At 45.0% G+C, this 17,382-nt stretch overlaps 1 protein-coding gene across 4 annotated transcripts in view; it reads right to left on the bottom strand.

The window, feature by feature from the left end:
• LOC310792043 (NACHT, LRR and PYD domains-containing protein 3-like) overlaps positions 1 to 17,382 on the bottom strand; it is a 111,006-nt gene that overhangs the window by 76,581 nt on the left and 17,043 nt on the right. For all 4 annotated transcript variants that reach the window (XM_083653736.1, XM_083653735.1, XM_083653737.1 and 1 more), the window contains one exon: positions 122 to 187. In XM_083653736.1, coding sequence (XP_083509862.1) covers positions 122 to 187 — 66 coding nt within the window. The remainder of the gene's footprint in view (positions 1 to 121; positions 188 to 17,382) is intronic.

The raw sequence follows: 17,382 nt of genomic DNA, 5'->3' as shown, positions 1-17,382 counted from the left end.
TGACCAGAATTCTTCACACACCACCCCCAAAGTCATATATATTGGTTAAAAGCTGAAAAAAGTGTTTTGGGGTTTAGTCCTGCTTTAAAGGATAAGTCTAGTATTTCAATGCATTGCTTACTGCCAAGCTTCAAGCGCTTCTTCGGATTAGATTTGGGTTTAGGTTGGTCCACTGCAGCATGAGGTTCTGTAAGAACAAACAACAAATTAAATCAATGAGAGGTGATCAAAAAGTAATGCAAACATGTCCTGATAATTTACACACTCCCAACTCCATGGACTCTATTCAGCTCATTACTGGTGGGTGGACAAGCAGGTCCTCCTGACTGGTGTAAGAGTAGATTATGTTGAATCAGTTATTATTACTCAACCAGGAGTAGTATCATGCAACCTATTTCCTTAAAGGATAAGGCTGGTGTTTTAATGCATCCAAATCCTATGAACTAACAAAATCACAAATGCTTTTGTTTTGACAACAAATCTCAAGTCCATGTAGCCGATGCCCTAAGCAGCCATCAAATTCCATTTTACTAAATGAACGTGTAACTCTTCATTTGGATAGTTCACCTATAGAGTCTACAGACTAAATTATTTGTAACATTTCAACGGCTTGTTCGTTGACATTCAACAATTCAACAGTTTAACAGATGTTCAACAGATTTGATAGAAGGATATTATAATCCATGAACATATCTACATATAGGTGCAGGTGTGTGGAACAGGAAGCAAACAGAATCTGTTGCATCTCAAATAATAAGCTGTTAAAACAGCATGTACAGACAAAGCCAAACAGTTGACTTGTTGAATGTCAACAAATAAGCTGTTAACTTATTCATGGCCAGTTTAGGACTGCCAATATTTAGCACAGGCCAAATATTTTCATAATTGTTGGTCATCTTTCAAGACCCACAGTAAATTATCTATTAGCACCAAAGTGATTTGCAATACCTCAAAATGAAGATGTACGTCTCTGGGTTCACCAGGAAAAAAAAAGTGAGCTTTTAGCATGTTCTGTACTCTACTTATAGCCATTTATATACACCCTGTTTTCACCCAAAAGGTCTCCGTGAGAAGATAAACAGGAGAAAAGGCAATTTTTGTAAAGGGCCCAATCTCAGGCAGAACTCGCTCTCAATTCTTTTATTTTGAACTGTATTGACATCAGACATGTAAATATTATTCGTTATGACACAAATGACAAAAAAAAAAAAAAAATATATATATATATATATATATATACACATGAAGTGCTTTTTTTTTACATTCAACAACACAGTTTACTCAGTGTGAGTGAGTGTGCAGACAGACACACAGACAGACAGACAGACACAGACAGACAGACACACCGACAGACAGACAGACAGACAGACAGACAGACACACACACACACACACACACACACACACACACACACACACGATCGCCCTTTTATCTTCGTTGCGTGATTTCTAACCCCACATAGGATAAGCAATAACCACGCCCTGTGGCGCCAGGATTGGCCAGGACAGGCCCGCTCCAACCCATTACGCAGAGTACGCAGACTGCGTAGGGCATCACGTGACTGAGGGCACCAAAAAAAAAGATTTTTTTTTTTTTTTTTTTTTTTTTGGTGCCCTCAGTCAGGCCACTCACTGAACAGCAGGCCAGGCGCCGCCTACTGGTTTACTAGTGGTTTTATTACTTTATTCAGGGTGCATCTCATTGTAAAATTGGACTCGGCCCAAATTGGGCTTCAAACGGCCCAAATTGGGCTTCAAGCGGCCCAAATCTGGCTTCAACCGGCCCAAATCTGGCTTCAACTGGCCCAAATCTGGCTTCAACTGGCCCAAATCGGGCTTCAGACGGTCCAAATCTGGCTTCAAACAGCCCAAATCTGGCTTCAAACGGCCCAAATTGGGCTTCAAACAGCCCAAATTTTTCGCCGCCGCCCTTCGGACGCCGGCACGCACGTCGGCCTGTATCGGCCTGGCCTGCTTGGTATCTAATGCCCGGCCTGAATTATGATCCCAGTCCGCCCCTGCTTGCATGTACAGTTTAACAATCACTTGTTTGCTGACATGTACAGTAATTCTAACAATTGTTTGTTTCCCACATGTAATGAAATGTGAGATACACTAGTATCGTTCATAATTAATGATTTTGCAGTCTTTCGTTTGACAGTTATTGAAAGTTTTACGGGGGGGGGGGGGGGGCACCACAGAACAATTACGCTTAGGGCACCCAAATGGCCAGGAACGGCCCTGGGCCAGGAGCAACACTGGAGGGCACGCAGCCCAGCGATTTCATGAACCAACTGAATAGCTCTTGAGAACGGACAGCGGGCTGCTGTGACTGCCGCTTCTGCCTTGTTAGCTGTTCGTGTGTTTATTTTGTTTTGTTCTGGTCCACCCGTCCTCGTCCATGTCTCCCTGTCCTATCCTCCCTGCTATTTGATCGTTCCCGTTTTCCCCTCGGCTATTCAACACATCCTCACCGCCCTCTGGATTACCCGTCAAACTGATCGATCATTTCCTCATTCCTCCGATGATCAAACACATCTCTGGATGACTCTTTCCCGTTTTCTCCCGGCTGGCACACAGGAAGGCGACCAGCTCGTGCAGCGCGCCGAGGGGCGTTTCAATGGCGTTTATCCTGTCTGCACAAGGAAGCGTTTATCCGTTTTCTGTTTTTCCTCTTGCTCAATTTCAAAACAACAGCTGCGGTATGTGTTTGTTCACGTGTTGTCGGCTTGCCTTAGATGCTAGGGACCTGATACTATGTCACAGGCTGGGGAAGTGTTTGAACTACGCGCTGTACTAATAAAAACAAAAACACGTCAAACACATCATTGGCCCTCTGGGCTATTCCTGATAACACGTCAAAGACGTCTTTGGCCCTGAATGAGTTAAAGCAGGGGTGGCCAAACTTTTTTGGTTGTGGGCCGCATACAGAAAAATATAAGGAGTCGCGGGCCAAACAATATTAAGCGCGGCAGTTTTCGCGGCAAAAAAATTGGACCAGAAAACCCTTGTGCCATCAAAAATCGAATTTCTACCTAAATAAATATATGACACATAGTTTATTGATGCGCTCACCTATTACAATGGGTATTTCTGTATGTTATCAAATTTTCTTTTCCTGTGCCAACAGGTTAAGACAGAGATAATTTAACATAACATTAGTATTAAACATTAATTCATTTTTTTTTATTTTTTTTTATAAATAGACCATGTCAGGCTGCCCAAGTATAACCCATTTTCAATGGTTTTAAATTGAAAAAACAAAATTGGGGGAATCCGTTTTTTTGTTTTTGTTTTTCTTAATGTTTTTGTTTTTCCGTTTTTTCCCCCGTTTTCGTTTTCGTTTTCAGTTTTAAACTTTGAAACAGAAAAACGGACAAACGTTTTTAGCCACACACAAAAAAAAAAAAAAAAAAAAAAAAAAATGTATTCATGGCGGGCCACTTAACACACTCAACCAGCTTTGTATCATTACAAATTCAGTATTATCAGAAAACTGTGAACAGTTTGGCAGACATTCATTTCATGTGACAGTTATTGAGAGTTGATTTCAGTTAAGGTGTGGACAAGTGATGTCATTTGTGCATGAATGACATCACTGGTCCACACCTTAACTTAAATCAACTCTCAATAACTTTCAAACTAAATGAATGTCTGCAAAACTGTCCCCTGTGACTATTTGTGATAATTGATCTAAACCGTACCGCCCAGCCCCATACTCTGTCTGTCCTGCTCTCTCTCCTGCCCCCTCCTTCCTTCCCCTGCTCTCTTCCTACCTTTCTCCCCTTCCACCCCCTCTCTTTCCCTGCTCTCTCCTCCCCCCATTCTTTCCTCCTGTCTCCCCTCCCCCTTCTCCCCCTCCCTCTGTCTCTCTCTAACATAAGATTATTCAACCATGTTATTATTATTAGGGGTTGGGAAACCCTATTGTAATTTCTATGTTTATTCTATGCTTGTTTATTCTTGTTGATTTGTTTTATATTTTATCCTTGGGGAAGGTCCATTGTATAAGCCCATGGCTTCTGGACCTCTCCTGTTACAGTCATTTTTTTTAGTTATCATCTGGTTTCTTGTAGTTTTGTATAGAGTGCAAAAAATAAAAACTCTTATTCTTCTGTAAAAATGTATGCACATGAGAAACCATGAGGCCAAATTACACCAATCTCCCAAAGCTTAGTGATATAACAGCCCATTTCACATTTGTAGGCCTTCAGGGGTCATTTTAGGGCATTGTGACATCACCATCACGATCAATATCATTGGGCCAATCTCTGGCCCAATAACATATACTGTATTGGTGGTTAGATGCCCTATCTATAGGACGATGTTAACGTAATATAGGCAGATACAATTTAAAATATTACAATTTACACTATGCAGTCTAATCAAAACACTCCACAAATCTCTCTCTCTCTCTCTCTCTCTCTCTCTCTCTCTCTCTCTCTCTCTCTCTCTCTTCAACAATTCTCCACACTTCATAGTCCCAGCATAGTGTGCAGCCACTTTTATAAACTTTGGCTGGGAGGGGCCTAGGCACGAGAGATGGGCTGATCAAGCGACGTCACTGATCAAGAGCTCAGCCAATAGAAAGGGAGGAAAATTGGGAATCTACAGCTGGCCTTTTTGCGTTTTTGGTTTGTATGGAACTGCATGGGTATGTGATTAGAGAAGAGGAATTACTCAGATTTACAGTAAATGTCAGGACTTTGTCAGGAGTGTTGAGTATCTCTTTAATGTAATATAGGAGAACACAGTCTATCTATAGGGACGATGTTAATGTAATATAGGAGAACACAGTCTATCTATAGGCAGGGCCGGATCTAGGGGGTGGCAGGGGTGGGCAAGATTCATTTTTGGGTGGGCATAGCCCACCCCAATTTTTATTTTTAATTTTTTTTAATCTCAGGCGACCCTTTTTGAATTCCTTAGGGTCGCGACCCGAAGGTTGGAGACTACTGGGTTAGTTAGTTTAGGTCACCTAACAGTTGTAGTTATAGCTTTAATTTGATTTGAGAAATAAGCTCATCCAATGAAAATAATATTATGGAGTTGATTATTTTAAACTATGGATGAAGGATTGTTATTTATTTTTTAGGGTAACGAAGTCAATCTGCTTTCAAAGTTTTAATTTCAGTTTGAGTTTGAATAAGACTAAAAGTATTGTAAATATAGGTTTGAAGGCTAAATGGCAAATCGTTTTTAGCTATGGTTAAGTCTCACTGCACTAGTCTTTAATTTGATTTGAGAAATAAGGTCATCCAATGAAAATAACTGTTATGGAGTTGATTATTGAAATTATGGATGAAGGATGTTTTTAAGTTTTATGGTAAATCAATCTGCTTTCAAAGTTGTTTTCTTTTCACTTTTAAGACTAAAAGTCTTGTGAATATAATAACAGTTTTGTAAATAGTTAGTTTGTTAGTTAGTTTGTATGTACATGGTTAGCAAATAGTTTTAATAATAGGAGTTTTGTAAACATTGGCCTGTCCCCTGAGTGAAAGTTCATACTTAGCTTACCCACAGCACAATGTGTACACCTAGTGGAACAGTTTAGTATTAGAATATAATGCAACTTAATCCCCATCCCCAAACCGAGAACCTTTGGGCAACCTACCGCCAAAGATGTAACAGGCTAAAAATGGACCTGCTACCAGCTACTGTATGGCATACTAGCTTGTCGGCAATAATGTTCCAAAGTTAGGCACATTTTTGGCGAGTTTGTTTTTGGTATGGCTATTTTTATTGCCCCCCAAAATTTTTAATTGCCCACCCAATAACCTCACCCTAGATACGGGCCTGTCTATAGCAAGGCTGCAGCTCTGGTCCCGTTCAGTGAAGCCGCTGCATGTTAGATCGCCGCTCTGGCGGTTGAATCCAGTATTAGGTCACAAGGCCCGCCTCCCCATGTTAGTGGATGGGAAAATCACAACCGAAATAATCACAGTATACGTCAGATAATTTTTTTCCAAAGGTGGTTTGTATCATTTTAGATAGTCATGATCATGCTAATGCCTGTGCAAGTGGTCATTTTTCTGATCAGTTTGTTTTTAAGTAGTTATTTGACATATAAAAAGGGATAAAAATGGATGATTGACAGCTGTGGCAGCCAGTCTCAAGCAGTCATTGGCTGGACAGGCTCTGCACATTATAGATCTATTTGTCACAAGACAGATGGCTTCATGTTATCTAACGCTCCCTGGAGGTCGGGGTGGCTCATGGGTTGGCTGTGCTGGCTACCAGACATCAATGGACGGCAATAAAAAGAACATTGTTTTGAGAAAGGTGCGCAAGGAATTAACGTTGGTTGGGGACTGAAGTAAGTTCAGAAAATGCGCTTTGGAGCAGTCGAAACCCAAAATTACACAGCCGAAGAAGGCTGTATCCGAGCTAAAAACTTTGGCACTTCCATGTGAATAATGGCTCGGTATTGGAAACTGTATTGATAACGTGTATATCGCGTGAAGCCATTGGAGCCGACCTCCCAGTGGTTAGAGGACCCGCGCATCCGAGACTGAAGGAAGTATGAGTGATGAGTCTCGCGCTAGCTAACTGGCTGTTAGCTGGCCGCTAGCTACTTTTAGGTGATCGCTCGCCTCAAACTCGATGTACTTCGGTGATATTTTAATTCAGTTTTACACAAGGTGCAAACTACGGCTCTTGACTTATCCACTGTGCCATTTGGGAAGTAAAACGAGCCATTTAAAAGCGTATTGCTGTCGTTCTCTTCCATGCCTGCCTGCACAAGCAGGAGACAGGAAACCGAACGGCTTGACTACAAGTACGGTGCGACGAAGGGACAAAATAGCGGCATGAGATTAACGCAATTAAAAAAAATAACGCGTTATGATCGGCGCGCGATTAACGCATTAACGCGTTGCCATAGGTTGCTGACCCCTGATCTATAGAGACAATGTTAATGTAATATAGGAGAACACAGTCTATCTATAGAGACGATGTTAATGTAATATAGGAGAACACAGTCTATCTATAGAGACGATGTTAATGTAATATAGGAGAACACAGTCTATCTATAGGGACAATGTTAATGTAATATAGGAGAACACAGTCTATCTATAGAGACAATGTTAATGTAATATAGGAGAACACAGTCTATCTATAGGGACAATGTTAATGTAATATAGGAGAACACAGTCTATCTATAGGGACAATGTTAATGTAATATAGGAGAACACAGTCTATCTATAGGGACAATGTTAATGTAATATAGGAGAACACAGTCTATCTATAGAGACAATGTTAATGTAATATAGGAGAACACAGTCTATCTATAGGGACAATGTTAATGTAATATAGGAGAACACAGTCTATCTATAGGGACAATGTTAATGTAATATAGGAGAACACAGTCTATCTATAGGGACAATGTTAATGTAATATAGGAGAACACAGTCTATCTATAGAGACAATGTTAATGTAATATAGGAGAACACAGTCTATCTATAGGGACAATGTTAATGTAATATAGGAGAACACAGTCTATCTATAGGGACAATGTTAATGTAATATAGGAGAACACAGTCTATCTATAGGGACAATGTGAATGTAATATAGGAGAACACAGTCTATCTATAGGGACAATGTTAATGTAATATAGGAGAACACAGTCTATATATAGGGACAATGTTAATGTAATATAGGAGAACACAGTCTATCTATAGGGACAATGTTAATGTAATATAGGAGAACACCGTCTATCTATAGGGACAATGTTAATGTAATATAGGAGAACACAGTCTATCTATAGGGACAATGTTAATGTAATATAGGAGAACACAGTCTATCTATAGAGACACTGTTAATGTAATATAGGAGAACACAGTCCATCTATAGGGACAATGTTAATGTAATATAGGAGAACACAGTCTATCTATAGGGACAATGTTAATGTAATATAGGAGAACACAGTCTATCTATAGGGACAATGTTAATGTAATATAGGAGAACACAGTCTATCTATAGGGACAATGTTAATGTAATGTAGGAGAACACAGTCTATCTATAGGGACAATGTTAATGTAATATAGGAGAACACAGTCTATCTATAGGGACTATGTTAATGTAATATAGGAGAACACAGTATATCTATAGGGACAATGTTAATGTAATATAGGAGAACACAGTCTATCTATAGAGACAATGTTAATGTAATATAGGAGAACACAGTCTATCTATAGGGACAATGTTAATGTAATATAGGAGAACACAGTCTATCTATAGGGACGATGTTAATGTAATATAGGAGAACACAGTCTATCTATAGGGACGATGTTAATGTAATATAGGAGAACAGTCTATCTATAGAGACAATGTTAATGTAATATAGGAGAACACAGTCTATCTATAGAGACGATGTTAATGTAATATAGGAGAACACAGTCTATCTATAGGGATGATGTTAATGTAATATAGGGGAACACAGTCTATCTATAGGGACTGTGGAGTCTCGTCAGCCTACCCCCTGACAGGTGAGAGCAGGAGGACAGCCAGCCACCACAGTGACGTCAGAGCAGGGGGATCCCAACAGAAACGCTGTCTGGGACGCGTCATCACTGATAGGTACTTCCCCAATTATGTCCTGAATCAGTGGGACCGCTAGCAGCCGGGCGCTGTTAGGAACAGAGCGCCCGGCTGGAACAGATCCCCAATCAGTGGCCCTAGAAAAACAGACGCCGCTCTGAAGCTCACTGTGTGGCCGGTTTTCCTCCAGGTGGAAGCGCTCCTTGCTGTCGGGCGGTAAGTCAGATTTCCACTCCTCTCCCTAAACATTCTCGTGTCATAAAATGATGTTGCCTGACAGACCCTCTCTCCTCTCGTCCACAGGCACGTTACGGGAGCACTTAAACGAGGAACGGAGCCCTGGCTACGTGGTGGGGAGCAAACCCCCTCACTGGCCCCAGGCTAACCCAGCCTACTTTAGTTATATATATTTCATGGACATACCCCGATAAGGGAAGAGTTTTCATTTTGGTGAATAAAACAACGCTTCGGCGTTTAAAACTGTTTTATGTGTCTTGGATTGAATCAGAGTTGCCACAAGTGGTGGAGAATGCAGGCACTCTGATTCAACGCCAACCGCACGCACCATGGAGCAAGCACAGGCTCTGGTGGCCCTAATCCAAAGCCAAACTGACCTACAGCAGGCAGTACACGAACTGATAAAAAAAATAGAGAAAGACGGCTCGACTTCCCGGGCTCCAGGAGATGTCCTCACTAAGCAGACCCCCGACGATGATATCGAGGCATACATGGAGCTCTTCGAAAGAACGGCGGTGCGAGAGGGATGGCCCGCAGCCCACTGGGGAGGCATCATCGCGCCCTTCCTCACGGGCCAGGCACAGAGGGTTTGCCGGGACATGTCCATGGGAGAGGCCCGCGACTTTGTGAAGCTGCGCACCGCCATCCTCGCCAGTTACGGCTACAGCCTTCCTGCTCGCGCACAAAGGTACCATGGCTGGAGGTACACCCCGGACCAACCGCCCCGCTCCCAAGTCGCCGATTTGCTGAGGCTCACCCAGAGTTGGCTCACCTCCACCGGGGAGCCCCCGTGGATAGAACGCCTCGTAATAGACAGATGTATCCGCTCCTTGCCGCCCGACGCCCGAAAATATGCTGCCCAGGTGAGCCCCTCATCGCTGAACGCATTGGTGGCCTTGCTAGAGAACCACCAAGTCAGCGCCGACATGATGCGCCACACGCAGAACGAGCCCCTCCGAAAGGCCGCCATAGCCGACAGACCCAGCCGAGACAGCCGACGCCGGCCACCGCCGCTACAGCCCCCGACCCAGAGGGACCCTCGTGCCCAGGCCGACCGAGTGAGTCGGCAGCTGAGGAGGTGCTATGTCTGCGGACAAGAGGACCACCTCTCCTGGTCCTGCCCCGACCGGGATGTGTCGATGCCTTCCGCCGCCGGAGACGAACCACGGCCCTCCCTCCACACCGGAGGAGGCCCTCGCCAGCAGGCGACACTGCCGGTCCGGGTGGGCCGCATCGACACCCACGCCCTCCTAGACTCCGGTAGTGTGGTGACGCTCGTGCGGGCTGACCTCGTGGAGGTCCTCACTACAGAGACAATGCCGGTGACGTGCGTCCACGGGGACGTGAAGAGCTATCCGGTCAGTTATATACGGGTCCAGACCCCGAAAGGCGACGTAAAAGTAGCCGCCGGCGTGGTGCCCAACCTCCCGGTCCCGCTCCTGATAGGCACCGACTGCCCCCTATTCAGCCGGTACTGGAGTCACGGTCGTCGGCCGGAGAAGCCCCGACGAGAGAAACCGAGGGGAAAAAGGATGGCCCGGCCGCGCCTGGCCTGCCCAGCCTTCCGGCCGGGATCAGACGGACCGCAGTCCGAAACATCAGCCGCGGAAGACGGTCCACCCCGGCCAGCCGAGTCGGACACGCCTCCTCTCGACGAGGACCCTTTCGCGGAGTTTCCGCTCCCGGACGACCCTGGACCTCCGGGCCGCGGAGAGTTTGCCTCGGCCCAGTGGGCCGATCCGAATTTGGAAGCCGGCCGCCGCGCCGTCGCTGGCATCGATGGCCAGCACTGTTCCGGGGTGAGACAAAACTTTCCACAGTTTATTGTTAAACATGGGTTGTTGTATCGAGTCGCCAAAACTCCGGGGGGGGATTTAATAGAACAATTGTTAGTACCAAAAACATACGTATCCAGAGTGTTGTATTTGGCCCACACTCACCAACTGGGGGCCCACTTAGGGGTCCAAAAAACGTATGATAGAGTGCTACGCAGATTCTATTGGCCCGGCATAAAGAAAGCCATTGAACTGTTCTGTCGGTGTTGTGGCGAGTGCCAGAAAACGGCACCCCGGCCAATGTACCGGAACCCACTGATTCCACTGCCAATCATCGAGGTCCCGTTCTCCAGGCTGGCCATGGATATCGTGGGGCCTCTCCCGAAGTCCAGCAGAGGACACCGATACATACTGGTAATAGTGGATTATGCTACTCGTTACCCTGAGGCAATACCTTTACGCACCGCTAATGCCAAAAATGTCGCTCGAGAACTGTTCCTGCTATTTAGCAGAGTGGGAATAGCGGAGCAGGTACTCACAGACCAAGGGTCCTGTTTTATGTCCCGAGTAATGACGGCGTTATACAAATGGCTGAAAATCACCCGTATCAGAACTTCTGTTTATCACCCCCAGACCGATGGACTTGTCGAGAGATTCAACCAAACCCTGAAAAAGATGCTAAAAAAGCTGATTGACGTGGACGGAAAAGATTGGGACCAACTCCTCCCATACGTGCTGTTCGCCATACGGGAGGTGCCACAGGCCTCCACCGGATACTCACCGTTCGAACTCCTCTACGGCCGAAACCCCCGTGGCCTACTCGACCTGGCCAAGGAGGCCTGGGAAAGCCAGCCCCCCCCCCTCCGGAATGTTATCGAACATGTGGAGCGGCTCCAGGAGAGAGCCAAAAAGGTCTGGCCACTGGTACGGAGTCACATGGAGGAAGCCCAGGCAGCCCAGGCGCGCACCTATAACAGGGGAGCCAAACCCCGGCAGTTCCAGGTAGGAGAGAAGGTCCTGGTGCTGGTGCCCAGCCATGACTGCAAATTCCTGGCAAAATGGCAGGGACCATTTGAAGTAACCGAGAAGGTCGGGCCAGTGAATTACCGGGTCTGTCAGCCGGGGAGGAGGAAAGGCCACCAGATATACCACATAAACATTCTGAAGCCATGGCACGACGCCGAGAGACCCGGCCCCCTAGCCCTCCTCACCCTCGCACAACCCAGGCCACCGCAGACGATCCCCGTGGACATCGGACAGGACCTGGGGCCAGAGCAACTACAAGATCTCAAGGAACTCCTAGGAAGGAGTCATGATGTTTTCTCCGAGCTGCCAGGACGGACACACGCTATCCAACACGACATTGAGACGACGCCGGGAAAAGTGGTGCGACAGCGGCCCTACCGCATCCCCGAGGCCCGGAGAGAAGCCATCCGGGGCGAAGTGAAGAAAATGCTCGAGTTGGGCGTAATAGAAGAGTCCCACAGCCCCTGGTCCAGCCCCATTGTCATTGTGCCGAAGCCAGACGGGACGCTTCGGTTTTGCAATGATTTTAGAAAACTGAATGAAATATCCACTTTTGACGCATACCCGATGCCAAGGGTAGATGAATTAATCGAGCGGCTGGGGCCCGCTCGATTCGTGAGCACCCTGGACCTCACCAAAGGCTATTGGCAGGTACCCCTAACCAGACGGGCGAGAGCCAAAACCGCATTCGCGACCCCCGACGGCCTATTTCAATACCGCGTCCTCCCCTTTGGAGTACACGGCGCCCCGGCCACATTTCAGCGACTGATGGACAGAGTCCTCCGGCCCCATCGCGCTTATGCGGCGGCATATCTAGACGATATCGTCATACACAGCAGCAGCTGGGAGCAGCACATGACACAGCTGGAAGCGGTGCTGGGAGCCCTCCGCCGAGCCGGACTCACCGCCAACGCCAAGAAATGTAAATTGGCATGGACAGAGACAAACTACCTGGGATACACCATAGGCCGGGGGTGCGTAAAACCCCAAATAACCAAAGTGGAGAGGATACAAAATTGGCCCCAGCCCAGGACGAAAAAACAAGTAAAATCCTTCCTGGGCCTGATTGCATATTATTTAAAATTTGTAAAAAATTTTGCCACCATAGCAGCCCCGTTGTATGACTTAACGCGCCAGAAGCTGCCCCACCATGTCAAATGGACGGAGGAAACAAACGCCGCATTCTGTGCCCTAAAGGAGGCGCTCTGCCGAGAGCCGGTGCTGATAGCCCCAGACTTCGCTAAGCCATTCATCCTACACACAGACGCCTCAGGAACAGGAATAGGAGCAGTGCTGGCGCAGGTAATAGATGGGGATGAACACCCCGTTACCTTTATAAGTAGAAAATTGCTTAAACATGAGAGAAACTACTCAACCGTAGAGAAGGAATGCCTGGCGGTGAAGTGGGCCATTCACTACCTACGCTACTACCTATGGGGCAGGGTATTCACCCTCATCACGGACCACGCCCCCCTAAAATGGATGGCGACGAACAAGGATAAAAATGAGCGGGTAACGCGGTGGTTCTTGGAACTTCAGAACTATAAGTTCAAAGTGGAACACAAACCAGGAAGAGAGATACCACACGCAGACGCCATGTCACGCCGAGATGAAGCAGGGGAAAGTGAAGCTCCCCGCACTGGCAGCGAGCTTAGGGGGAGGATGTGTGGAGTCTCGTCAGCCTACCCCCTGACAGGTGAGAGCAGGAGGACAGCCAGCCACCACAGTGACGTCAGAGCAGGGGGATCCCAACAGAAACGCTGTCTGGGACGCGTCATCACTGATAGGTACTTCCCCAATTATGTCCTGAATCAGTGGGACCGCTAGCAGCCGGGCGCTGTTAGGAACAGAGCGCCCGGCTGGAACAGATCCCCAATCAGTGGCCCTAGAAAAACAGACGCCGCTCTGAAGCTCACTGTGTGGCCGGTTTTCCTCCAGGTGGAAGCGCTCCTTGCTGTCGGGCGGTAAGTCAGATTTCCACTCCTCTCCCTAAACATTCTCGTGTCATAAAATGATGTTGCCTGACAGACCCTCTCTCCTCTCGTCCACAGGCACGTTACGGGAGCACTTAAACGAGGAACGGAGCCCTGGCTACGTGGTGGGGAGCAAACCCCCTCACTGGCCCCAGGCTAACCCAGCCTACTTTAGTTATATATATTTCATGGACATACCCCGATAAGGGAAGAGTTTTCATTTTGGTGAATAAAACAACGCTTCGGCGTTTAAAACTGTTTTATGTGTCTTGGATTGAATCAGAGTTGCCACAGGACAATGTTAATGTAATATAGGAGAACACAGTCTATCTATAGGGACGATGTTAATGTAATATATGAGAACACAGTTTATCTATAGAGACGATGTTAATGTAATATAGGAGAACACAGTCTATCTATAGGGACAATGTTAATGTAATATAGGAGAACACAGTCTATCTATAGCAGTGGTGCCCAATTTGGGGCCCGCGGGCCAAGTTTGGCTTCACCCCCAAACGGATTTGGGGGTGATTTTTTTTTTTTTTTTTTTTTTTGCAGGCCAGGCCAACGGGCCAGACGTGCCCGATTATGCAGTCCGCGCCTGAATGGAGATGTCGGGACTCTTCAATCTATGATTAACGTTAATTTTGTGCAGCTGGTATTCTCTCTCCCCGACTCTATCACACGGGTGTGAGGCATTACTATCTGAGGATTGATTGCTCCTGATTGGTTGGCTGAATCACCTGGTTGGGGGGTGACCTCTGATATTTGATCCCTCCCCAGTCACTGGCTTTACACCAGCTCAGCAAGATGGACAGATCATCATCACGGCAGTGGCACACTGACAAAAGAAAGTTTAGGACGGAGTGGCAAGACGAGTATTTTTTTACCGAAGTAAATTCAAGTTCAATTCAAGTTTGTCTCATTTGCAGACAGAGAGTGGCTGTTTTGAAAGAGTACAATATACGTCGCCACTACGAAACTGATTTTCAAAGTACCTTGAGGATTTTTCAAGTTGTGAATTAAGTCAAATTTCTCTCTTGATTACAAAGGTGGAAAATACAACTGTTTTAACTGGGTGTTTACTGATTAAATGTTTAAGCTCCCCACAAATGCAGATGTTTTTTTAAATAACCAATTGCAAATTATTACAATTACCAAACAGATAAAAAGTAGATTATTGAAATGTTATTTTAGATTTAGAATGTTAATTTTCTATAAAACACAATACATTTTAATGTAATTCCACAATGTTTATTTTTGGCCCTCGGCCCTCCACCCAGATTGAGTTTTGGCCCTTCATGGGAAATAGTTTGGGCACCCCTGATCTATAGGGACGATGTCCATGTAATATAGTGTGTGTGTGTGTGTGTGTTAGGGCTGTGAATCTTCACTGGCCTCACGATTCGATTCGATTACGATTCAGAGGGCTACGATTCGATTTGATTATGATTATCGATGCATCTCGATCAGTGATGGGCAAGCTACTTGGAAAATGTAGTAAGCTAAGCTATCAGTTACTCTCGATTAAATATAGCTAAACTACATTGAAGCTATCCCCAGAGAAATGTAGCAAGCTAAGCTACGAGCAACATGACAAAAGTAGCCCGCTACATCAAAGCTACTTTTTTGTTCACATTGAATCAACTTCATGTCAAAGAACAACTTTCCACCAAACAAATAGGCAGGCAAAAAAATCTAATTTTGATAATCCAAACCGCAGCAGAAATCTCCACTGCGTGCTTTGCTCATGGATTTTCTCTGGCGAGTAGCTTGTAGCTTTTGCGGGAAGCTACAAGCTACTTGGGTCTATAAATAGCTTAGCTACTGAAAAAGCTACTTGGTTCAAAAGTAGTGAAGCTACCACCAAGCTACTGAGAAATGTAGTTAAGCTATGTAGCTTCGCTACTTGTAGCAAGCTACTGCCCAACACTGATCTCGATGCATCTCGATGCATCTCGATGCATCTTAAATCGATGCATCACTTTTTTCCGCAATACATGATTTATTTTTTCTCACTTTCTTTTTTCTCACTGTGTGGCTACTTTTAAAATAAAAGTGCATTTGGAATTGCATTGTATTATGATCCATAATTAAAATAAACAACTGCATGTACTTCCATTATATTTTATTTGATTATTAATTGTTTTTTGTTTTTTTTATAATTGATTTTTGACATTTGTGAATCGATGCAGAATCGTGCACGTCCGCATCGCGATGCATCTTATAATCGATTATTTTTGACACCCCTAGTGTGTGTGTGTGTGTATGTGTATGTGTGTGTGGGTGTGTGTGTGTGTGTGTGTGTGTGTGTGTGTGTGTGTGTTTGTGTGTGTGTGTATATTCATTGGATATTGACGGGATTCCACATGCACGTGTGAGTTGAGTTGAGTCGGGTCGTTGAACCAGTTTACACTACAAGATACATTCAAACATACCTTACACCTTTTGACTCTAAAGAAGACGCTGCTCGTGTCGAAACGTCAGTTTTTGTACCTTATTGAATTTGTTTGCCAGTGATTTTGTGTGCTCCAGTCATCTATACCTTTTCATAAATTCAAACATGTTTTACCTAAAATACACTACAAGAGTTTCCCTCCGATTTTACATAGGATTTCCAGTTGGGCTCAGTCTGTCTTTGTTGACTGTTGTGGGCAGTTGTTATGCCAATTAGCAGCAAAATCTGTTAGTGTATTATGGTTAAAGATTTCTAATCGTCAAGTGTAAACTACTTCCCGACTCCAGTCAGAGCCAATCGGAGGCACAACGATTATATCAAACATGTTTGAATTTCTCTTGTAGTTTAAACTGGTTCAATGATCCAACTCAACTCAACTCAACTCAACTCAATCCCATCAAAATCCAAAGAAAAACTAGAAGGACCGCAACGCAGACTTATGCCTCCGCCATTAGTTAATTCTGGAGTCCAAATCGCCATTTGAGGCAAATTGGAAGAGATTCCGTCAAGGCGCTCCTGTGATGTTGTGTTACAGAGCTTGGAAATTGGGTGTGTGAGAGGTCACAGTGACCTTGAACTTTGACCACCAAAATGTAATCAGTTCATCCTTGAGTCCAAGTGGATGTTTGAGACAAGTTTGATTAAATTCCGTCAAGGCATTCCTGAGATATCGCGTTAACAAGCTTGAAAATGGCGTTCGAGAGCTCACCTTGACCTTTGACCTTTGACCACCAAAATCTAATCAGATCATCCTTGAGTCTACTCTAAGGCGATGTTTGAGGCAAATTTGATGAAATTCCGTCAAGGCATTCGTGAGATATCGCGTTAACAAGCTGGAAAATGGCGTTTGAGAGGTCACAGTGACCTTGACCTTTGACCAGCAAAATCTAATCAGTTCATCCTTGAGTCCAAGTCGATGTTTGAGACAAGTTTGATTAAATTCCGTCAAGGCATTCCTGAGATATCACGTTAACAAGCTTGGAAATGGCGTTTGAGAGGTCACAGTGACCTTGACCTTTGACTTTTGACCACCAAAATCTAATCAGTTCATCCTTGAGTCTAAGTAGATGTTTGAGGCAAATTTGATGAAATTCCGTCAAGGTATTCATGAGATATCGCGTTAACAAGCTGGAAAATGGCATTTGAGAGGTCGCAGTGACCTTGACCTTTGACCTTTGACCACCAAAATCTAATAAATTCATCCTTGAGTCCAAGTCGATGTTTGAGACAAGTTTGATTAAATTCCGTCAAGGCATTCCTGAGATATCGCGTTAACAAGCTTGAAAATGGCGTTCGAGAGGTCACAGTGACCTTGACCTTTGACCTTTGACCACCAAAATGTAATCAGTTCATCCTTGAGTCCAAGTCGATGTTTG

The sequence above is a fragment of the Poromitra crassiceps genome, assembly GCF_964638095.1.
Source record: "Poromitra crassiceps genome assembly, chromosome: 17".
Lineage (NCBI taxonomy): Eukaryota > Metazoa > Chordata > Actinopteri > Beryciformes > Melamphaidae > Poromitra > Poromitra crassiceps.
This window is presented reverse-complemented; position numbering and strand designations above follow the sequence as displayed.